The sequence below is a fragment of the Capra hircus genome, chromosome 14, assembly GCF_001704415.2.
Source record: "Capra hircus breed San Clemente chromosome 14, ASM170441v1, whole genome shotgun sequence".
Classification (NCBI taxonomy): Eukaryota; Metazoa; Chordata; class Mammalia; order Artiodactyla; family Bovidae; genus Capra; species Capra hircus.
In genome coordinates, this window is record NC_030821.1 from 49,953,212 (window position 1) to 49,969,422 (window position 16,211).

General features: G+C 42.2%; 1 protein-coding gene across 1 annotated transcript in view; it reads right to left on the reverse strand.

Moving 5' to 3' along the window:
• The window catches only part of PREX2 (phosphatidylinositol-3,4,5-trisphosphate dependent Rac exchange factor 2), a 305,631-nt gene that overhangs the window by 128,601 nt on the left and 160,819 nt on the right, over positions 1-16,211 (reverse strand). Inside the window, exons 24-25 of the mRNA XM_018058434.1 lie at positions 1,875-2,094; positions 1,122-1,329 (exon numbers count right to left, since the gene is read on the reverse strand). Coding sequence (XP_017913923.1) covers positions 1,122-1,329; positions 1,875-2,094 — 428 coding nt within the window. The remainder of the gene's footprint in view (positions 1-1,121; positions 1,330-1,874; positions 2,095-16,211) is intronic.

Consider the following 16,211-nt stretch of genomic DNA (forward strand, 5'->3'; position numbering starts at 1 on the left):
GTAAACAGTGCTGTGATGAACATTGGGGTACACGTGTCTCTTTCAATTCTGGTTTCCTAGGTGTGTATGCCCAGCAGTGGGACTGCTGGGTCATAAGGCAGTTCTATTTCCAGTTTTTTAAGGAATCTCCACACTGTTCTCCATAGTGGCTGTACTAGTTTAAATTCCCACCAACAGTGTAAGAGGGTTCACTTTTCTCCACACCCTCTCCAGCATTTATTGTTTGTAAACTTTGTGAAAGCAGCCATTCTGACTGGTATAAGATAGTACCTCATTGTGGTTTTGATTTGCATTTCTCTGATAATGAGTGATGTTGAGCATCTTTTCATGTGTTTGTTAGCCATCTGTATGTCTTTTTTGGAGTAATGTCTGTTTAGTTCTTTGGCCCATTTTTTGATTGGGTCATTTATTTTTCTGGTATTGAGCTGCCTGTATATTTTTGAGGTTAATTCTTTTTCAGTTGCTTTGTTTGCTATTAAGCCAACTTTTTCACTCTCCTCTTTCACCTTCACCAAGAGGCTCTTTAGTTCTTCCTCACTTTCTGCCATAAAGATGGTGTTGTCTGCATGTCTGAGGCTGTTGAATTTCTCCCAGTAATCTTGATTCCAGCTTGAGCTTCATCCATCCCTTCATTTTGCATGATGTACTCTGCATATAAGTTAAATAAGCAGGGTGACAATATGCAGCCTTGATGTCCTCCTTTACCGATTTGGAACCAGTCTGTTGTTCCATGTCCAGTTCTAACTGTTGCTTCTTGACCTGCATGCGATGGTCTGTTATTCTCTGGTACTAAATGCTTCCTTAAAACATAGGTCAACAGAATTGACATGTTTTGATTCAATGGACATGAACTTGGGCACACTCTGGGAGACAGTGAGGGACAGGGGGCCTGGCATGCTGCAGTTGATGGGGACACAAAGAGTCAGACACCACTTAGCGACTTACATTGTTCGAACAAGAACCACATTGTTTTTAAGGTGATGGAATGAAGAGGACCTAAACGGTCAGCAAAAATTCCTATGTTTTCAAACACTACAAAGAATAGTGGATGTTCAAGAGTCCCATTTTCTATAAGCTATTTTATCAGGAACATTTAACAGGTCAGTAAATAAAATACTTACTCATCTATTTGACAAACACACATCTCCACCTCTTTCAGTGCAGTCTGAAGTTTGCCCAAAAGTTTCTGATAGATATCCTGGGTTTCTAAGTCTTCTTCTTTCAACAAATACCGGAGACCATGTCCATCTTGCTGTCCCAGAGACAGGCCTGAAGGGGCTGCCATGGTTGTGATCGTATGTTGAATGTACACCATAGGACTTAGTTTTCCTGAGGAGTTAAAATCATTCTATAGTAACAACTATTACCGTTAGCTTACAGTAGCAATCCACTGCAATCCATTTTAGATGCCCAACCTTACAAAAAATAAAATGCCAATCCAATGTTAAATTTAATTCAAGAATTAAAGCTTACAGGGAGTTGAGATTCAAAATTAGGATACAGTTCAATCCCACGGCCCACTCTGATGGCATGGGATAGTACTCTGCTTTTCTTGCAGCTGCTCCTCCTGTATTTTTCTCACAGTTACAGGGCCATTTCAGATGAGAGATTTCACAGCAAGATGAGCTGTGCTTATCAGACATATAAGGAAGCCAAAAAGAATCATTCTTTTTGAAGGAAAATTAATACAAAATGCATAAGGCCACTTCATCCTACAAACACTTATGCATATTATCTAAATGACTAGAGTGAGGAATCCTTTAGTTCAGACTTGCTGACATGTCAGGAATCTATCTAATTCCAGGGAGGCGGGAATAGTTATGACTGCCTAAGTTACTTGTCATAATTTGATAAAGTTTAAAAACCTAACCTACCTTGTTCAGATTTATTTTCTTTATCGTGAGAATTATGCTTCCTACTATCCAACTGAACACCAAACGCACTCCCCAGGGATGTTGATGTTTTGGGATAAGAAACTTCCATCACATTGACATGGCAGTTGGTAGGGCAGAAGTCGCTGCTGTGCAGAGGGGAGATTCTAGATTTGGCCTGTTTAAAGGTGGGCCAGGCTCTATTCTTTAGTACACGAGAAAACTGTAAATGAAAGAAGAAAGAGAAAGCAGTTAAACATGCTATGATAATCAAACATTTCACTCCTGTCATCCACAGCAAAGTCAAAAGAAAATTACATCATGTCAACTGGAATGGGTGAAATAAATTATAAGTTGTTAGAAATTAAGTCATTATTTTAAAACCCACACATTCTTAGAAAAGCAAAGCCACAGAGGCAGCAAATGCAATGGATGCCTTTGAAACTCTGACTGCAAGCTAAGCGGTAAAAGAAATGAATTTAAGTGATCAATACCACTTACCAGGACTCAAATCCACAGGCTCCTAGCAGCTGACAGTCAGAGAGAGAAATCGAATTGGCGTCCTAGGACACCAAGATAGGAACACAATATTTAAAGTGAGGCAAGCTGGGAGAATAGGGTAGCTGTCAGGTCAAGGGTAGAAAAAGGATTATTCCAAACACTATGAGAAAGCTGACCCAGACCTGAGTCTGTGAACAGGCTAGACAGCAAAGCTCTGTGGTGGTACCCCTGAGGCAGAACAGACTGTACCTTCCATGGTTTCTACTAATCCCTGCTGAGCCTTGGGTCAGGATCAGCCTGAAGACTGGTGTGGACTCTGCTTCTATGCCATTGAGAATAAAGTGATGCTCAAGGAATTTACACAGCATCCTCAGATAGTCACTCAATTACTTAAAACTTTGCAATTCATCCATGGTCTAGACGTGCCATGGTTTACGTGTGTGCTGAGTCATTCAGTGCACTCTGACTCTTTGTGACGATATGAATTATAGTCCACCAGGCTTTTCTGTCTATAGGATTCTCCAGGCAAGAATACTGTAGTGGGCTGCCATGCCTTCCCCCAGGGGATCTTTCCAACCCAGGAATAGAACCCACCTTGGCAGGTTCAATTGGCTTATGTCTCCTACATTGACAAGCAGGTTCTTTACCACTAGCACCAACTGGGAAGCCCGCCATGGTCTACACGGCCACCTAAAGTCTGATCCATACGCGGGTTATCTATCTCAAGCTCTCTTTCCTTTGCTCCTCTGGCTTGCACTCAGTTCCTCTCCCACACCGTCTACTCTCTGGAGATCCTGGTACAAACTGTTCAATGTCACTAGAATATTCTTCCTTCATTTCCAAACTTAACTCCCATGCACTTTCAAGTTCTGTGAAACTGTCAAGAGATGTTCCTTGAGTGCCAGTCTAAGTTCAATTTTCCTGGTGTTAGGTGTTAGGTTACAGCACTCTGCAACTCCCCCTTATAGTTATGGATAACTTTCTTATTTCCCTCTCCTTCTGCAGATGTGGACTCCACGAGGGTGATGCTGACATCTGTCTTCTGTACCACAAACAAAGCATCTCACAGAGATAGATTATAGTGTCAGAAGCAAAGGTCCGATAGCCACCAGCTCCCAATGTTTCAGTTGCCTGTGTGCGCTTAGTCACTCAGTTGTCTCCGACTCTTTGTGACCCCACGGAGAGTAGCCCATCAGGCTCCTCTGTCCATGGGGATTCTCCAGGCAAGAATGCTGAAATGGGTTGCCATTCCCTCCTCCAAAGGATCTTCCCAACCCAGGGATCAAATCCAGGTCAAACCCATTGCAGGCAGATTCTTCACCACCTAGGCCACCAGGGTATGTCATCCCCAAAACTGAAGGGCTTCCCAGGTGGTGCTAGTGGTAAAGAACCCACTTGTCAATGCAGGAGACATAAGAAACAAGGGCTCAATCCCTGGGTCAGGAAGATCCTCTGGAGGAGGAAATGGACTTAGCGACTTTTCTAGGTTAAACTCAAGAATAAAGATGTGAAATCAAAAATCACATCTTATAAGCTCACTATTAGAATATGATCTATCTTAGGTATATTTAAACTATGCTTTCAAATCATATGTCAGAAGCTCAGCAAAGTGCTAGCCCATAGTAGGACTCTGAATGGAACTGGACTAAAATGCAGGAATCTATTAACAAATTATTAACATATTTGATAACGATATATTCTGAAAAATGGGACTTCCCTGGTAGCTCAGCTGGAAAAGAATCTCCCAGCAATGCAGGAGACCCTGGTTCGATTCCTGGCTCAGGAAGGTCCCCTGGAGAATGGATAGGCTACCTACTCCAGTATTCTTGGGCTTCCCTGGTGGCTCAGATGGTAAAGAATCCGTCTACAATTCAGGAGACCTGGGTTCGATCCCTTGGTTGGGAAGAACCCCTGGAAGAGGGCAAGGCAACCCATTCCAGTCTTCTTGACTGGAGAATTACATGGACAGAGGAGCCTGGCTACAGTCCATGGGTCACAAAGAGCTGGATATGACTGAGCGACTAAGGACAGCACAATATAGTGAAAATAGTCTAAATACTGAAAGACAGAAAGGCATTTAGAGAATTCTTGATCTGTTCTTAAAAATATTTATTTATGTGGCTGTGCCAGGTCTGTTAGTTGCAGCACGTGGAATCTTTAGTTGAGGCATGCATGACCTTTTTTTCTATTTTTTTAAGTTGTGAACACAAACTCTGAGTTGTGGCAGGTGGGTTCTAGTTCCCTGACCAGGGATTGAACCTGGGCCCCCTGTATTGGGAGCATGGACTTTCAGCTATTGGACTACCAGGGAAGTACTAAGAATTAATCAATCTATTAATCTCTGAAGGCTTCCCTGGTGGCTCGGACGGTAAAGCATCTGCCTGCAGTGTGGGAGACCTGGGTTCGATCCCTGAGTTGGGAAGATGCTCTGGAGAAGGAAATGGCAACCCACTCCAGTACTCTTGCCTGGAAAATTCTATGGACTAAAAGGCTCCTCAGAGCCTGGTAGGCTACATTCCATGGTGTCACAAAGAGTCGGACACAACTGAGCGACTTCATTTTACTTTACTTTCACTTCTAGTAGGGCTTCTGCTAGAAGCCTTCTCTAAGGAGAGATAGGAAAGCCTTCCTCAGGGATCAATGCAAAGAAATAGAGGAAAACAATAGAATGGGAAAGACTAGAGATCTCTTCAAGAAATTGGAGATACCAAGGGAACATTTCACCCAAAGATGGGCTCGATAAAGGACAGAAATGGTATGGACCTAACAGAAGCAGAAGATATTAAGAAGAGGTGGCAAGAATACACAGAAGAACTGTACAAAAAAGATCTTCATGACCAAGATAATCATGATGGTGTGATCATTCAGCTAGAGCCAGACATCCTGGAATGTGAAGTCAAGTGGGCCTTAGAAAGCATCACTATGAACAAAGCTAGTGGAGGTGATGGAATTCCAGTTGAGCTCTTTCAAATCCTGAAAGATGATGCTGTGAAAGTGCTGCACTCAATATGCCAGCAAATTTGGGAAACTCAGCAGTGGTCACAGGACTGCAAAAGGTCAGTATTCATTCCAATCCCAAAGAAAGGTAATGGCAAAGAATGCTCCAACTACCACAGAATGGCACTCATCTCACATGCCAGTAAAGCAATGCTCAAAATTCTCCAAGCCAGGATTCAGTAATACATGAACCGTGAACTTCCAGATGTTCAAGCTGGTTTTAGAAAACGCAGAGGAACCAGAGGTCAAATTGCCAACATCTGCTGGATCATCAAAAAAGCAAGAGAGTTCCAGGAAAACATCTATTTCTGCTTTATTGACTATGCCAAAGCCTTTGCCTGTGTCACAATAAACTGTGGAAAATTCTGAAAGAGATGGGAATACCAGACCACCTGACCTGCCTCTTGAGAAACCTATATGCAGGTCAGGAAGCAACAGTTAGAACAGGACATGGAACAACAGACTGGTTCCAAATAGGAAAAGCAGTACGTCAAGGCTGTATATCGTCACCCTGCTTATTTAACTTCTATGCAGAGTACATCATGAGAAATGCTGGGCTGAAGGAAGCACAAGCTGGAATCAAGATTGCCGGGAGAAATATCAATAACCTCAGATATGCAGATGACACCACCCTTATGGCAGCAAGTGAAGAGGAGCTAAAAAGCCTCTTGTTGAAGGTGAAAGAGGAGAGTGAAAAAGTTGTCTTAAAGCTCAACATTCAGAAAACGAAGATCATGGCATCTTGTCCTATCACTTCATGGGAAATAGATGGGGAAACAGTGGAAATAGTGTCAGACTTTATTTTGGGGGGCTCCAAAATCACTGCAGATGGTGATGCATCCATGAAATTAAAAGACGCATACTCCTTGGAAGGAAAGTCATGACCAACTTAGATAGCACATTCAAAAGCAAAGACATTACCTTGCCAACAAAGGTCCATCTAGTCAAGGATATGGTTTTTCCACTGGTCATGTATGGATGCGAGAGTTGGGCTGTGAAGAAAGCTGAGCGGGCCGAAGAACTGATGCTTTTGAACTGTGGTGTTGGAGAAGACTCTTGAGAGTCCCTTGGACTGCAAGGAGATCCAACCAGTCCATTCTAAAGGAGATCAGTCTTGGGTGTTCATTGGAAGGAATGATGCTAAAGCTGAAACTCCAATACTTTGGCTACCTCACGTGAAGTATTGACTCATTGGAAAAGACTCTGATGCTTGGAGGGATTGGGGGCAGGAGGAGAAGGGGACGACAGAGGATGAAATGGCTGAATGGCATCATTGACTCAATGGACATGAGTTTGAGTGAACTCCAGGAGCTGATGGACAGGGAGGCCTGGCGTGCTGCGATTCATGGGGTCACGAAGAGTCAGACATGAGTCAGTGACTGAACTGAACTCACTGAGGGCTTCTCAGGTGTCATTATCAGTGAAGAACCTGCCTGCCAGTGTAGGCAGAGTAAGACACATGGCTTCAATCCCTGTGTCGGGAAGATCCCCTGGAGGGGAGCATGGCAACCCACTCCAGTCTTCTTGTCTGGAGAATCCTATAGACAAAAGAGACTCGCTGGCTATGGTTCACAGGGTTGCAAAGAGTTGGACACAGCTGAAGTGACTTCATGCATGCAAATCTCTAGTAAATAGAGATCTATTCCTCTCTCTTTATTACTAAAAGAAACTGTGACTTATCTCTGAAAGACCCCAAATTTAAGGCCAGATGCAAACTTTCACTTGGAAGTTCTTTCCCACTGTAGTCGCAGGATAGACACCTTAGACCGGGCTCCCAAGGCACACACAAAAGCATGGAGATCAATTGTTTTATGTCACAGCATCCACTGTAATAGGCAGTTAGCCTTCTCTCTCCTTGTTTCACTTTAATCAACTATTCATTCATACAAAAACATGAAAAGAAGCATCTATGTATGATCCTAGGTTGTGCTGGAGATACAACTCCTGCCTCTACAGATAGTATTTTTGTGTAAACAGGAACTATCTCTTGAAAGCTCATTAAATATATGGAAGAAGTATTCCCATTGCCAAAAATAAGCCCAATTATGGAATTATTTGGAAACAGGAAAGGGAATCCAGAATTTTTAAAAGTTCTCAGGCCAATAGAGAGTGAGCAGCATTCCTCTGAACAGCTCATAGTTTTGCGTTGGATCAATCACCCACACTTTCTGCCCCATGGGGATTAAACGCCAGTTTAGGGTTCACTCGGGTCCCCAGCAAGGTCTGAACATCTGTGGCCTGTACCACTGGCCAAAAATTCAAATCTGATGGCAGCAGCCCAGCAATGGAAACTAAAAATATCAACCTGTTTTTATTTTTAAAACCTAAAACTTTGAGTCAAAACAATAAGGGAAAGCCAGCCTCTTTGAGATTTTAGTTTCTAAGGATACATTTTATTTTATAGAAAGAGGGCTGTTTGAAACTTTTATTTTGGAGAAAAATGGGTTGCTGATAGTAGTTTGGGCTTCCTTGGTGGCTCATTGATAAAGAATCTGCCTGCCAATGTAGGAGATGCGGGTTCAATCCCTGGGTTGGGAAGATCACCTGGAGAAAAAAATGGCAACCCACTCCATTATTCTTGCCTGGGAAATCCCATGGACAGAGGAGCCTGGCAGACTGCAGTCCATGTGGTCACAAAGAGTCAGACATGAATTAGCAAATAAACAACAAATAATAACAGTTTAAAAGTAAATATGTGGAAATTAAAAATATATATTCACAAATGCTAGTTTCTGTTCACACACATTTGATATACAAATAGAATTTACTTTCCATGACAAACTATTACCTTAGGTATCAACATTTTATTCAAACTGAAAAGATTTTTGAAATGTTTTCTTGTTAAGCTTCTTTCTCCACTTCATTAGAAAGATACCAACCTAGAGCCAGACATCCTGGAATGTGAAATCAAGTGGGTCTTAGGAAGCATCACTACGAACAAAGCTAGTGGAGGTGATAGAATCCCAGTTGAGCTATTTCAAATCCTAAAAGATGATGCTATGAAAGTGTTGCACTCAATGTCAGCAAATTTGGAAAATTCAGCAGTGGCCACAGGACTGGAAAAGGTCAGTTTTCATTCCAATCCCAAAGAAAAGCAATGCCAAAGAATGCTCCAACTACCACACAATTGCACTCATCTCACACACTAGTAAAGTAATGCTCAAAATTCTCCAAGCCAGGCTTCAGCAATACGTGAACCGTGAACTTCCAGATGTTCAAGCTGGTTTTAGAAAAGGCAGAGGAACCAGAGATCAAATTGCCAACATCCGCAGGATCATCGAAAAAGGAAGAGAGTTCCAGAAAAACATCTATTTCTGCTTTATTGACTATGCCAAAGCCTTTGACTGTGTGGATCACAAGCAACTGTGGAAAATTCTGAAAGAGATGGGAATACCAGACCACCTGACCTGCCTCTTGAGAAACCTATATGCTGGTCAGGAAGCAACAGTTAGAACTGGACATGGAACAACAGACTGGGACCAAATAGGAAAAGGAGTATGTCAAGGCTGTATACTGTCACCCTGCTTACTTAACTTCTATGCAGAGTACACCATGAGAAATGCTGGACTGGAGGAAGCACAAGCTGGAATCAAGATTGCCGGGAGAAATATCAGTAACCTCAGATATGCAGATGTCACCACCCTTATGGCAGAAAGTGAAGAACTAAAGAGCCTCTTGATGAAAGTGAAAGAGGAGAGTGAAAAAGTTGTCTTAAAGCTCAACATTCAGAAAACTAAGACCATTTCATTCGGTCCCACCCCTTCTTGGCAATTAGATGGGGAAACAGTGAAAACAGTGTCAGACTTTATTTTGGGGGGCTCCAAAATCACTGCAGATGGTGACTGCAGCCATGAAATTAAAAGTCGCTTACTCCTTGGAAGGCAAGTTATGACCAAACTATATAGTATATTAAAAAGCAGGGACATACTTTGTCAACAAAGGTCCGTCTAGTCAAGGTTTTTCCAGTAGTCATGAATGAATGTGAGAGTTGGACTATAAAGTAAGTTTAATGCAGAAGAATTGATGCTTTTGAACTGCAGTGTTGGAGAAGACTCTTGAGAGTCCCTTGGACTGCAAGGAGATCCAACCAGTCCATTCTGAAGGAGATCAGACCTGAGTGTTCATTGGAAGGACTGATGTTGAAGCTGAAACTCCAATACTTCGGCTACCTGATGTGAAGAGCTGACTCACTGGAAAAGACCCTGATGCTGGGAAAGATTGAGCGCAGGAGGAGAAGGGGACGACAGAGGATGAGATGGTCAGATGGCATCACCTACTCAATGGACATGAGTTTGGGTAGACTCCGGGAGCTGGTGATGGACAGGGAGGCCTGGCATGCTGCAGTCATAGGGTCGCAAAGAGTCAGACATGATTGAGCGACTGAACTGAACTGAATGATTCTAAGTAGATCTATGGTCAAGAAGTGATGATGATGAAGGGATTGCTTTTAAAGCACTGAAGTCCTAGTTCCTAAATGAAAAATAAAAATAAGTGAGACAGTACTCCATAGGAATGATACCTAGTTGACTGCCTGCCAAATATGTGACGCAAAGTCAATTCTTAATCTCCCTAAGGAAAAAAGCAGGATGAGAAGAATTTTCAGTACACACAGCTACTTCGAGGCTCAAACAGCTATAATGTGCATATGAGAACTTTCAAACATCAGAAACATTCTTTTCATCATTTGAAATCACTGCCCAGTAGCTTGTCCACTTCTGCTTTAAAAGGTTCCCAAGAGCCCAGTTACTCCTGAGGAAATGGGAGATGCTTCTCACATGCTAAGATGTTTTTGAGAATCACCCACTTTTTGGAGAAATCCCTATACTTTCTGCTTCTGACACCCTACAACATACACCCCTCATCAGTTCAGTTAACTCACTAAGTTGCGTCCGACTCTATGTGACCCATGGATTGTAGCCCACCAGGCTCCTCTGTCCATGGGATTTCCCAGGCAAGAATACTGGAGTGGGTTGCCATTTTCTTCTCCAGGGGATCTTCCCGACCCACGGGTTGAATCCAGGCCTCCTGCACTGCAGGCAGAGTCTTTACCAACAGAGCCACCAGGGAAGCCTGTCTTTACCATCTGAGCCACCAGGAAAGCCCAATATACACCCCTCATTTTATCTCAAAACAGGCTGTTAGAAACCAAAAAATAACACCTTCTTTATCGTCATAAACAATTCAGCACATGGCTTGAACTGATCTTTTCTCTCTGTTCCCAAGGCTTCTTCAAGTCCAAATCATCATCAATAGGGACATCTTACAAACAAACCTGATGATTATGTCACTTCAAAATATCACTGGAAAAATCATATTTTGTCAGGTTTCCTTTTTAATTGCATCCAACTCAAATCCTCCTTTCAGGCCCTGGGAAGTCTGTCAACTCTTCCTCAATAAGATCAGTCTCATTTCTAAGTCTTTGCCTTTTCTTATGATATCTCTCTTTACTTGAGAAGGAAGTAAAGAGAGATATCAAATCAATCTGACGCATCTTTCCAACTGATAGCAGCTAGCATCTGCTGACTCCTCAATCCAAGAGGATTTCTCCTCCTCTGAAAGGCTATTGGCCTTGCAGTTCCCTGGTGGCTCCACAACAAAGAATCTGCCTGCAATGCAGGAGAGATGAGACAGGGGTTCTATCCCTGGGTCAGGAAGATGCCCTGGAGGACAAAATGGCAACCTACTCCAGTATTCTTGCCAGGAAAATTCCATGGACAGAGGAGCCTCATGGGCTACAGTCCATGGGGTCACAAAGAGTGGGCCACAGCTAAGCAATTGAGCATGTACTCATCTGCAGTCAGAACCGTGCTGTTTAGCACAGTAACAACTACAGGTAAACAATCAGTTTTAGAATAAAAGGGAACAAGGTTCAAATTCCACTGCTGTTCCCAGCTGCATGCCTCTGGGCAAGTTAGCTGACCACTCTGAACTTCAGTCACTTCATCAAGGAAATGTGTCTCATACCACTGTGTTGGTAAGATTACACAACACAGGCAAACTGTAAAATATGGTTTGTTGTTTAGTTGCTAAGTCGTGTCTGACTCTTTTGAAACTCCATGGACTATAGTCCACCAGGCTCCTCTGTCCATGGGATTTTCCAGGCAAGAATAATGGAGTGGGTTGCCATTTCCTTCTCCAGGGGATCTTCCCAACCCAGGGATCGAACCCGTGTCTCCTGCGTCTTCTGCATTGGCAGGCGGATTCTTTACCACTGACCCACCCAGGAAATCCAAAATATGGGACACAATGCCTGATATCAACTGCTATAAACTGTTGTGTGTTCCATAACTGCAGGAAGGAGTAGCGTGTAGAGCAGGGTGGTGAGTGCCAGCATATTCAACCATTATGCAACATCTCCAAGGAGGCTAATGAGAATTATTATTGCTTCATGTATTCTGACTTTTCTTCTCAAGTAGACAGTATGTGGGAGACGGAAGTCTTCTTCAAATAACTGACTTAAGGCCCCATTGCCTACACAAAACGTACACATTTAGAAAGTAATTTTCTAGTCTTCCTGTACCATACTGCAACAAACTTGCTTTTGTGGACTTCAGTTTCTTGACCTCTGATATTTCATTAAGGAATGCATTAAACATATCTGCCACATAAAATGGATGTCTGCTTCTTTTGCAGGACTATGTTTAAGGGCACTGCCCTGACATTCCTGTTGTTGCCTCTTTGAAACTCCGGGTAAGAGATTTTATTTAGAACTCAATCCAAGAAAAGTTCCGCCTCTCTATTAAGAAATTATGTATATACCACAGAAATGCTGATAGGATATGTGACAGACAGTGTTCCTTTTTCATTTTAGCCATCAGGAAGCTGAAGGCCAAACAGAATATGCCACTTGAGTAGGTAGAGTCTTAGGACCTACTTACCCTTTATTCTCTGATGATCCAGACCATCTCTCTCTCTCTCTCTCTTTTTATTTTTCCAATGAATATCATCTTTAAAAATATTTTTTTTTGAAATGAAAAATTTTTATACCATCTCTTCTAATAATTTTTTTAAGATTATCTTTTTTGATGTGGACCATTTTAAAAGTCTTTATTGAATTTGCTACAGCATTGCTTCTGTTTTATGGGAAGATTTTTTTTTGTTTGTTTTTTTGTTCCTGAGACATGTGGGACCTTAGATCCCCAATCAAGGATTAAACTCGCATCCCCTGCATTGGACGGTGAAATCTTAACCACTGGACCACCAGGGAAGTCCCTCTAACATAGCTTTATCTCTAAATTTACCTGTTCATTTTCCTTCAATATTCATTCTCTTCTTCTTTCTCTGAGTAATAAAGTTCCTTAAACTTTAGTTTGGCACATGCGTGCTAAGTTGCTTCAGTCATGTTTGACTCTGTAATCCTATGGACTGTAGCCTGTCAGGCTCCTCTGTCCATGGGGTTCTGCAGGCAAGAATGCTGGAAGTGGGTTGCCATGAACTCCTCCAGGGGATCCTTCTGATCCAGGGATTGAACCCGAGTCTTCTGCAGCTCCTGCACTGCAGGAGGACTCCACTGCTGAGCCACAGGGGAAGCCCTTACTTTGCCACATGGATGCCCGGTTTGAGACTATATGTCCCAGTGTCCTTTGCACTAAAAGTCTAACAAGATGTGAATAGGGATGGAGGAAATGGAAACCCACTCCAGTACTTTGCCTTGAAAATCCCATGGATGGAGGAGCTTGGTGCAGGCTACTATCCACAGGCACGACTGAGTGACTGAGTGACTTCACTTTCACTTTACAACTTCTGGGTCCTTCCCTCAAAAGGAAGCAATTCACTCTCTGCTTTCTCTTTCCCCGTTTAAGGGAAATTCGTTTAGACGTGGTGGTGGTGAGCCAACTTTGGCTTTGTGGAAGAGGACAATATCCTAAACGAGAAAACAAAAATATAGGAGGATCCCTAGAAGATCATTAAGCCTCACCACACTGGACTCCTATCGGTTGGGCTTTCACAAGAGTGAGAAATAAACTTTCTGCTAAGTCTATGTTGTCTTGGCCCTTCTTAAAGCAGCTGAATCAATACCCTATGTAATAAACCCTCATCCTAATGTTTTGCTTTTACTTGGATATTTTACCTTCTCCTATAAGAGTCGGACACGACTGAGGGACTGAACTGAACTGAACTGAACTGATGTATATTTCTTTAAGCTACTTCTACTGCTTTTGTTGTTTGAATGAATGGAGAGAAGATAGGAAGAAATTGAAAACAAGGTAGAAAAACGAGACACACAACCGTGACAAGTTTGATAACCAGAATCTGCCCGAACCCTACCATACTTTATACAGATCCATCTCTGAAGTAGAATGACTCTCTTTTCAAAATGTGTTCAAAAGGGAACTACTAATTTGCATTTGTTTAGAGCTTTTAAATTTAACTTCAAAGAACTGTCACATCTCAAAGAGACAGGAGAAATAAAAAGAAAATCTTCTGTTCTTCGGCTTCCACAAGGCATATTCATGGAATGGTTCTCAAACTCAAAGGGGTCAACGGCAGTCATGGAAAGAGAGTGAACAGATATGACAGTTTTCCAGTGATCTTGAATATCATTTTTTCTTCATAAAATTATGACATCAACATATATTCAACTTAACAAGCCGAACAGTACAGGAAGGCCTTAAAGAAAGCCACAGTGAGTCCCCTTTTCTTTCTCCTACCTAAAGTAACCAAGATTGAAATTCCTTGGGTATTCTTTCACGCATTTGCCTGTTTTTAAATGGACATATCTGGACATAAAAAGGGCTTATCTTTTATTTACCATATCAAACATAGTCAGTTAAGTCATATTCACATACACTGGGATAAATAATATTTCCTAGTATGACCATCAAATTTTAAGCAACTAGTCTCTCTCTTGCTCTTTTTTTTTTTTTTAGCTTAAAGAACAGAGATGTATTCAGTCACACTTCCGCAGGCAAGGACTTCAAGATCAAGGTTTTGGCTAATTTACTTTCTGGTGAGGAGACTCTTCCTTTTAGGTCATTCATTGGCTATTAAACTCCCCCACACACATGCACAAACAAAATATCCATGCAACCAGCCTCACTTTGAGGAAAATAATTTAATTAGCTATCTTCCCATTGATACAAATAGAAAAAAAATTAAAAGATATTAAAATATATGTTTTGGAGATCCGTTTTTATTTACTCTGTCTCTAAAATATATTGTCAGATTCGCTAAATGTTCTGTCTCCTCTGTCTTCACCAGAGTCTATGCCACCACCATCACGCACCTGGACACACCTCTCTAGATTGCAAGATTGCACCTTGCAATCTATTCCTACAGGGGAGCCAGCACTATCTTTTTGTTTTTTTTTTTTTTTGGATGTGATGTAGACCATTTTTATTAAGTCTGTTACAATACTGTTTCTGTTTTATGTTTTGGTCTTTGGGTGACAAGGCATGCGGGGTCTCAGCTCCCTGACCAGGGATTGGACCCACACCCCTGCGCTGGCAGGCAAAGTGTTGACTACTGCACCGCCACGGAAGTTCCTGGCATGACCTTTTAAAAGCCTACATTAAATGAAGCCACCATTATATCTAAAAACTTCCAACTTCTTGTTGATGTAAGAAGAAAATCCAAAGTCCTGAAAGGTATAGAGTTTCACAGCATCTCATGCTGGTCCCTGCTGAAGCCTCCGCCCTTAGGACTAATCTCTTTCCACCTGACACCCTGGCCTTCTTTCTGCTTTGAGGCCTAAAGGACTGATGCTGAAACTGAAGCTCCAATAATTTGGCCACCTGGTGCAAACAGCTGACTCATTGGGAAAAACTTTAATGCTGGGAAAGACTGAAGGCAGAATGAGAAGAGGGAAACAGAGGACAAAATGGTTGGGTGGCATCACCGATTCAATGGACATGAACACAGCTGAATCTCGGGAGATGGTGAGGGACAGGGAGGCCTGGTACGCTGCAGTCCTTGGGGTCATGAAGAGCTGGACATGACTTGGCAACTGAACACCACCACCAGCTGTTCTGTCTACCTGGAGGCTTCTTCCTCCCATTTGGAGCAAGAGCTCTACTTGTCATTTAAATACAAGCTTTCCTAAAGGATGCTTTCTCTAGCTACCCAGTTCAGAGTTCCCACACCGGTACTTCCCACCGTGGTTGTCCTCATAATTCTCTTCAATAGTTTATTTCCCCTCTTTGTAGACATGTATTTACTTCGTTGCTGTCTCCCCCACTCAAATGGAAACATCATGAGGGAAGAATCTTTGCTGCCATATTCCTGGAACCAAGAACAGCTTCATGCATAAAAAGTGCTCAATTAATACGCTCAATTAATGAAGGAAACAGCCTCTGTTCCAAGTACTTTCTGATTGAGGACCCTGTTCCCTCTGTTGAGAGAACAGGGAAAGAACAACTACTGTATCATTTTAAAATCTGACTAGGTGGTTTGGATTAACATCCCAACTCTATACTTGCCAGTAAGTAATTTAATTCTTTGCATGAATGCGCAGGCATGCATGCTCAGTTGTGTCCAAGTCTTTGTGAAACCATGGTGCGTAGCCCGCCAGGCTCCTCTGCCCATGGGATTTTCAGGCAAGAATACTGGTCTGGGTTGCCATTTCCTCCTCCTGGGGATCTTCCCAACCCAGGGATTGAACTCGCATCTCCTGCTTCTCCTGCACTCGCCGGTGGATTCTTTACCACTGTGCCACCTGGGAATCCCAATTTAATTCTCTAGGTCTCGGTTATTATATTGGAAAATATGAAATAATGACTTAGCTTACAAAGATCAAATGAGGTAAAGGATATAAAGGCATTTGAAAAACTCTAAAATGCTATATAAATCTTATCATTATTTCAATACACTGGTACATAAATAAAGAATAAAAAATCAAACACT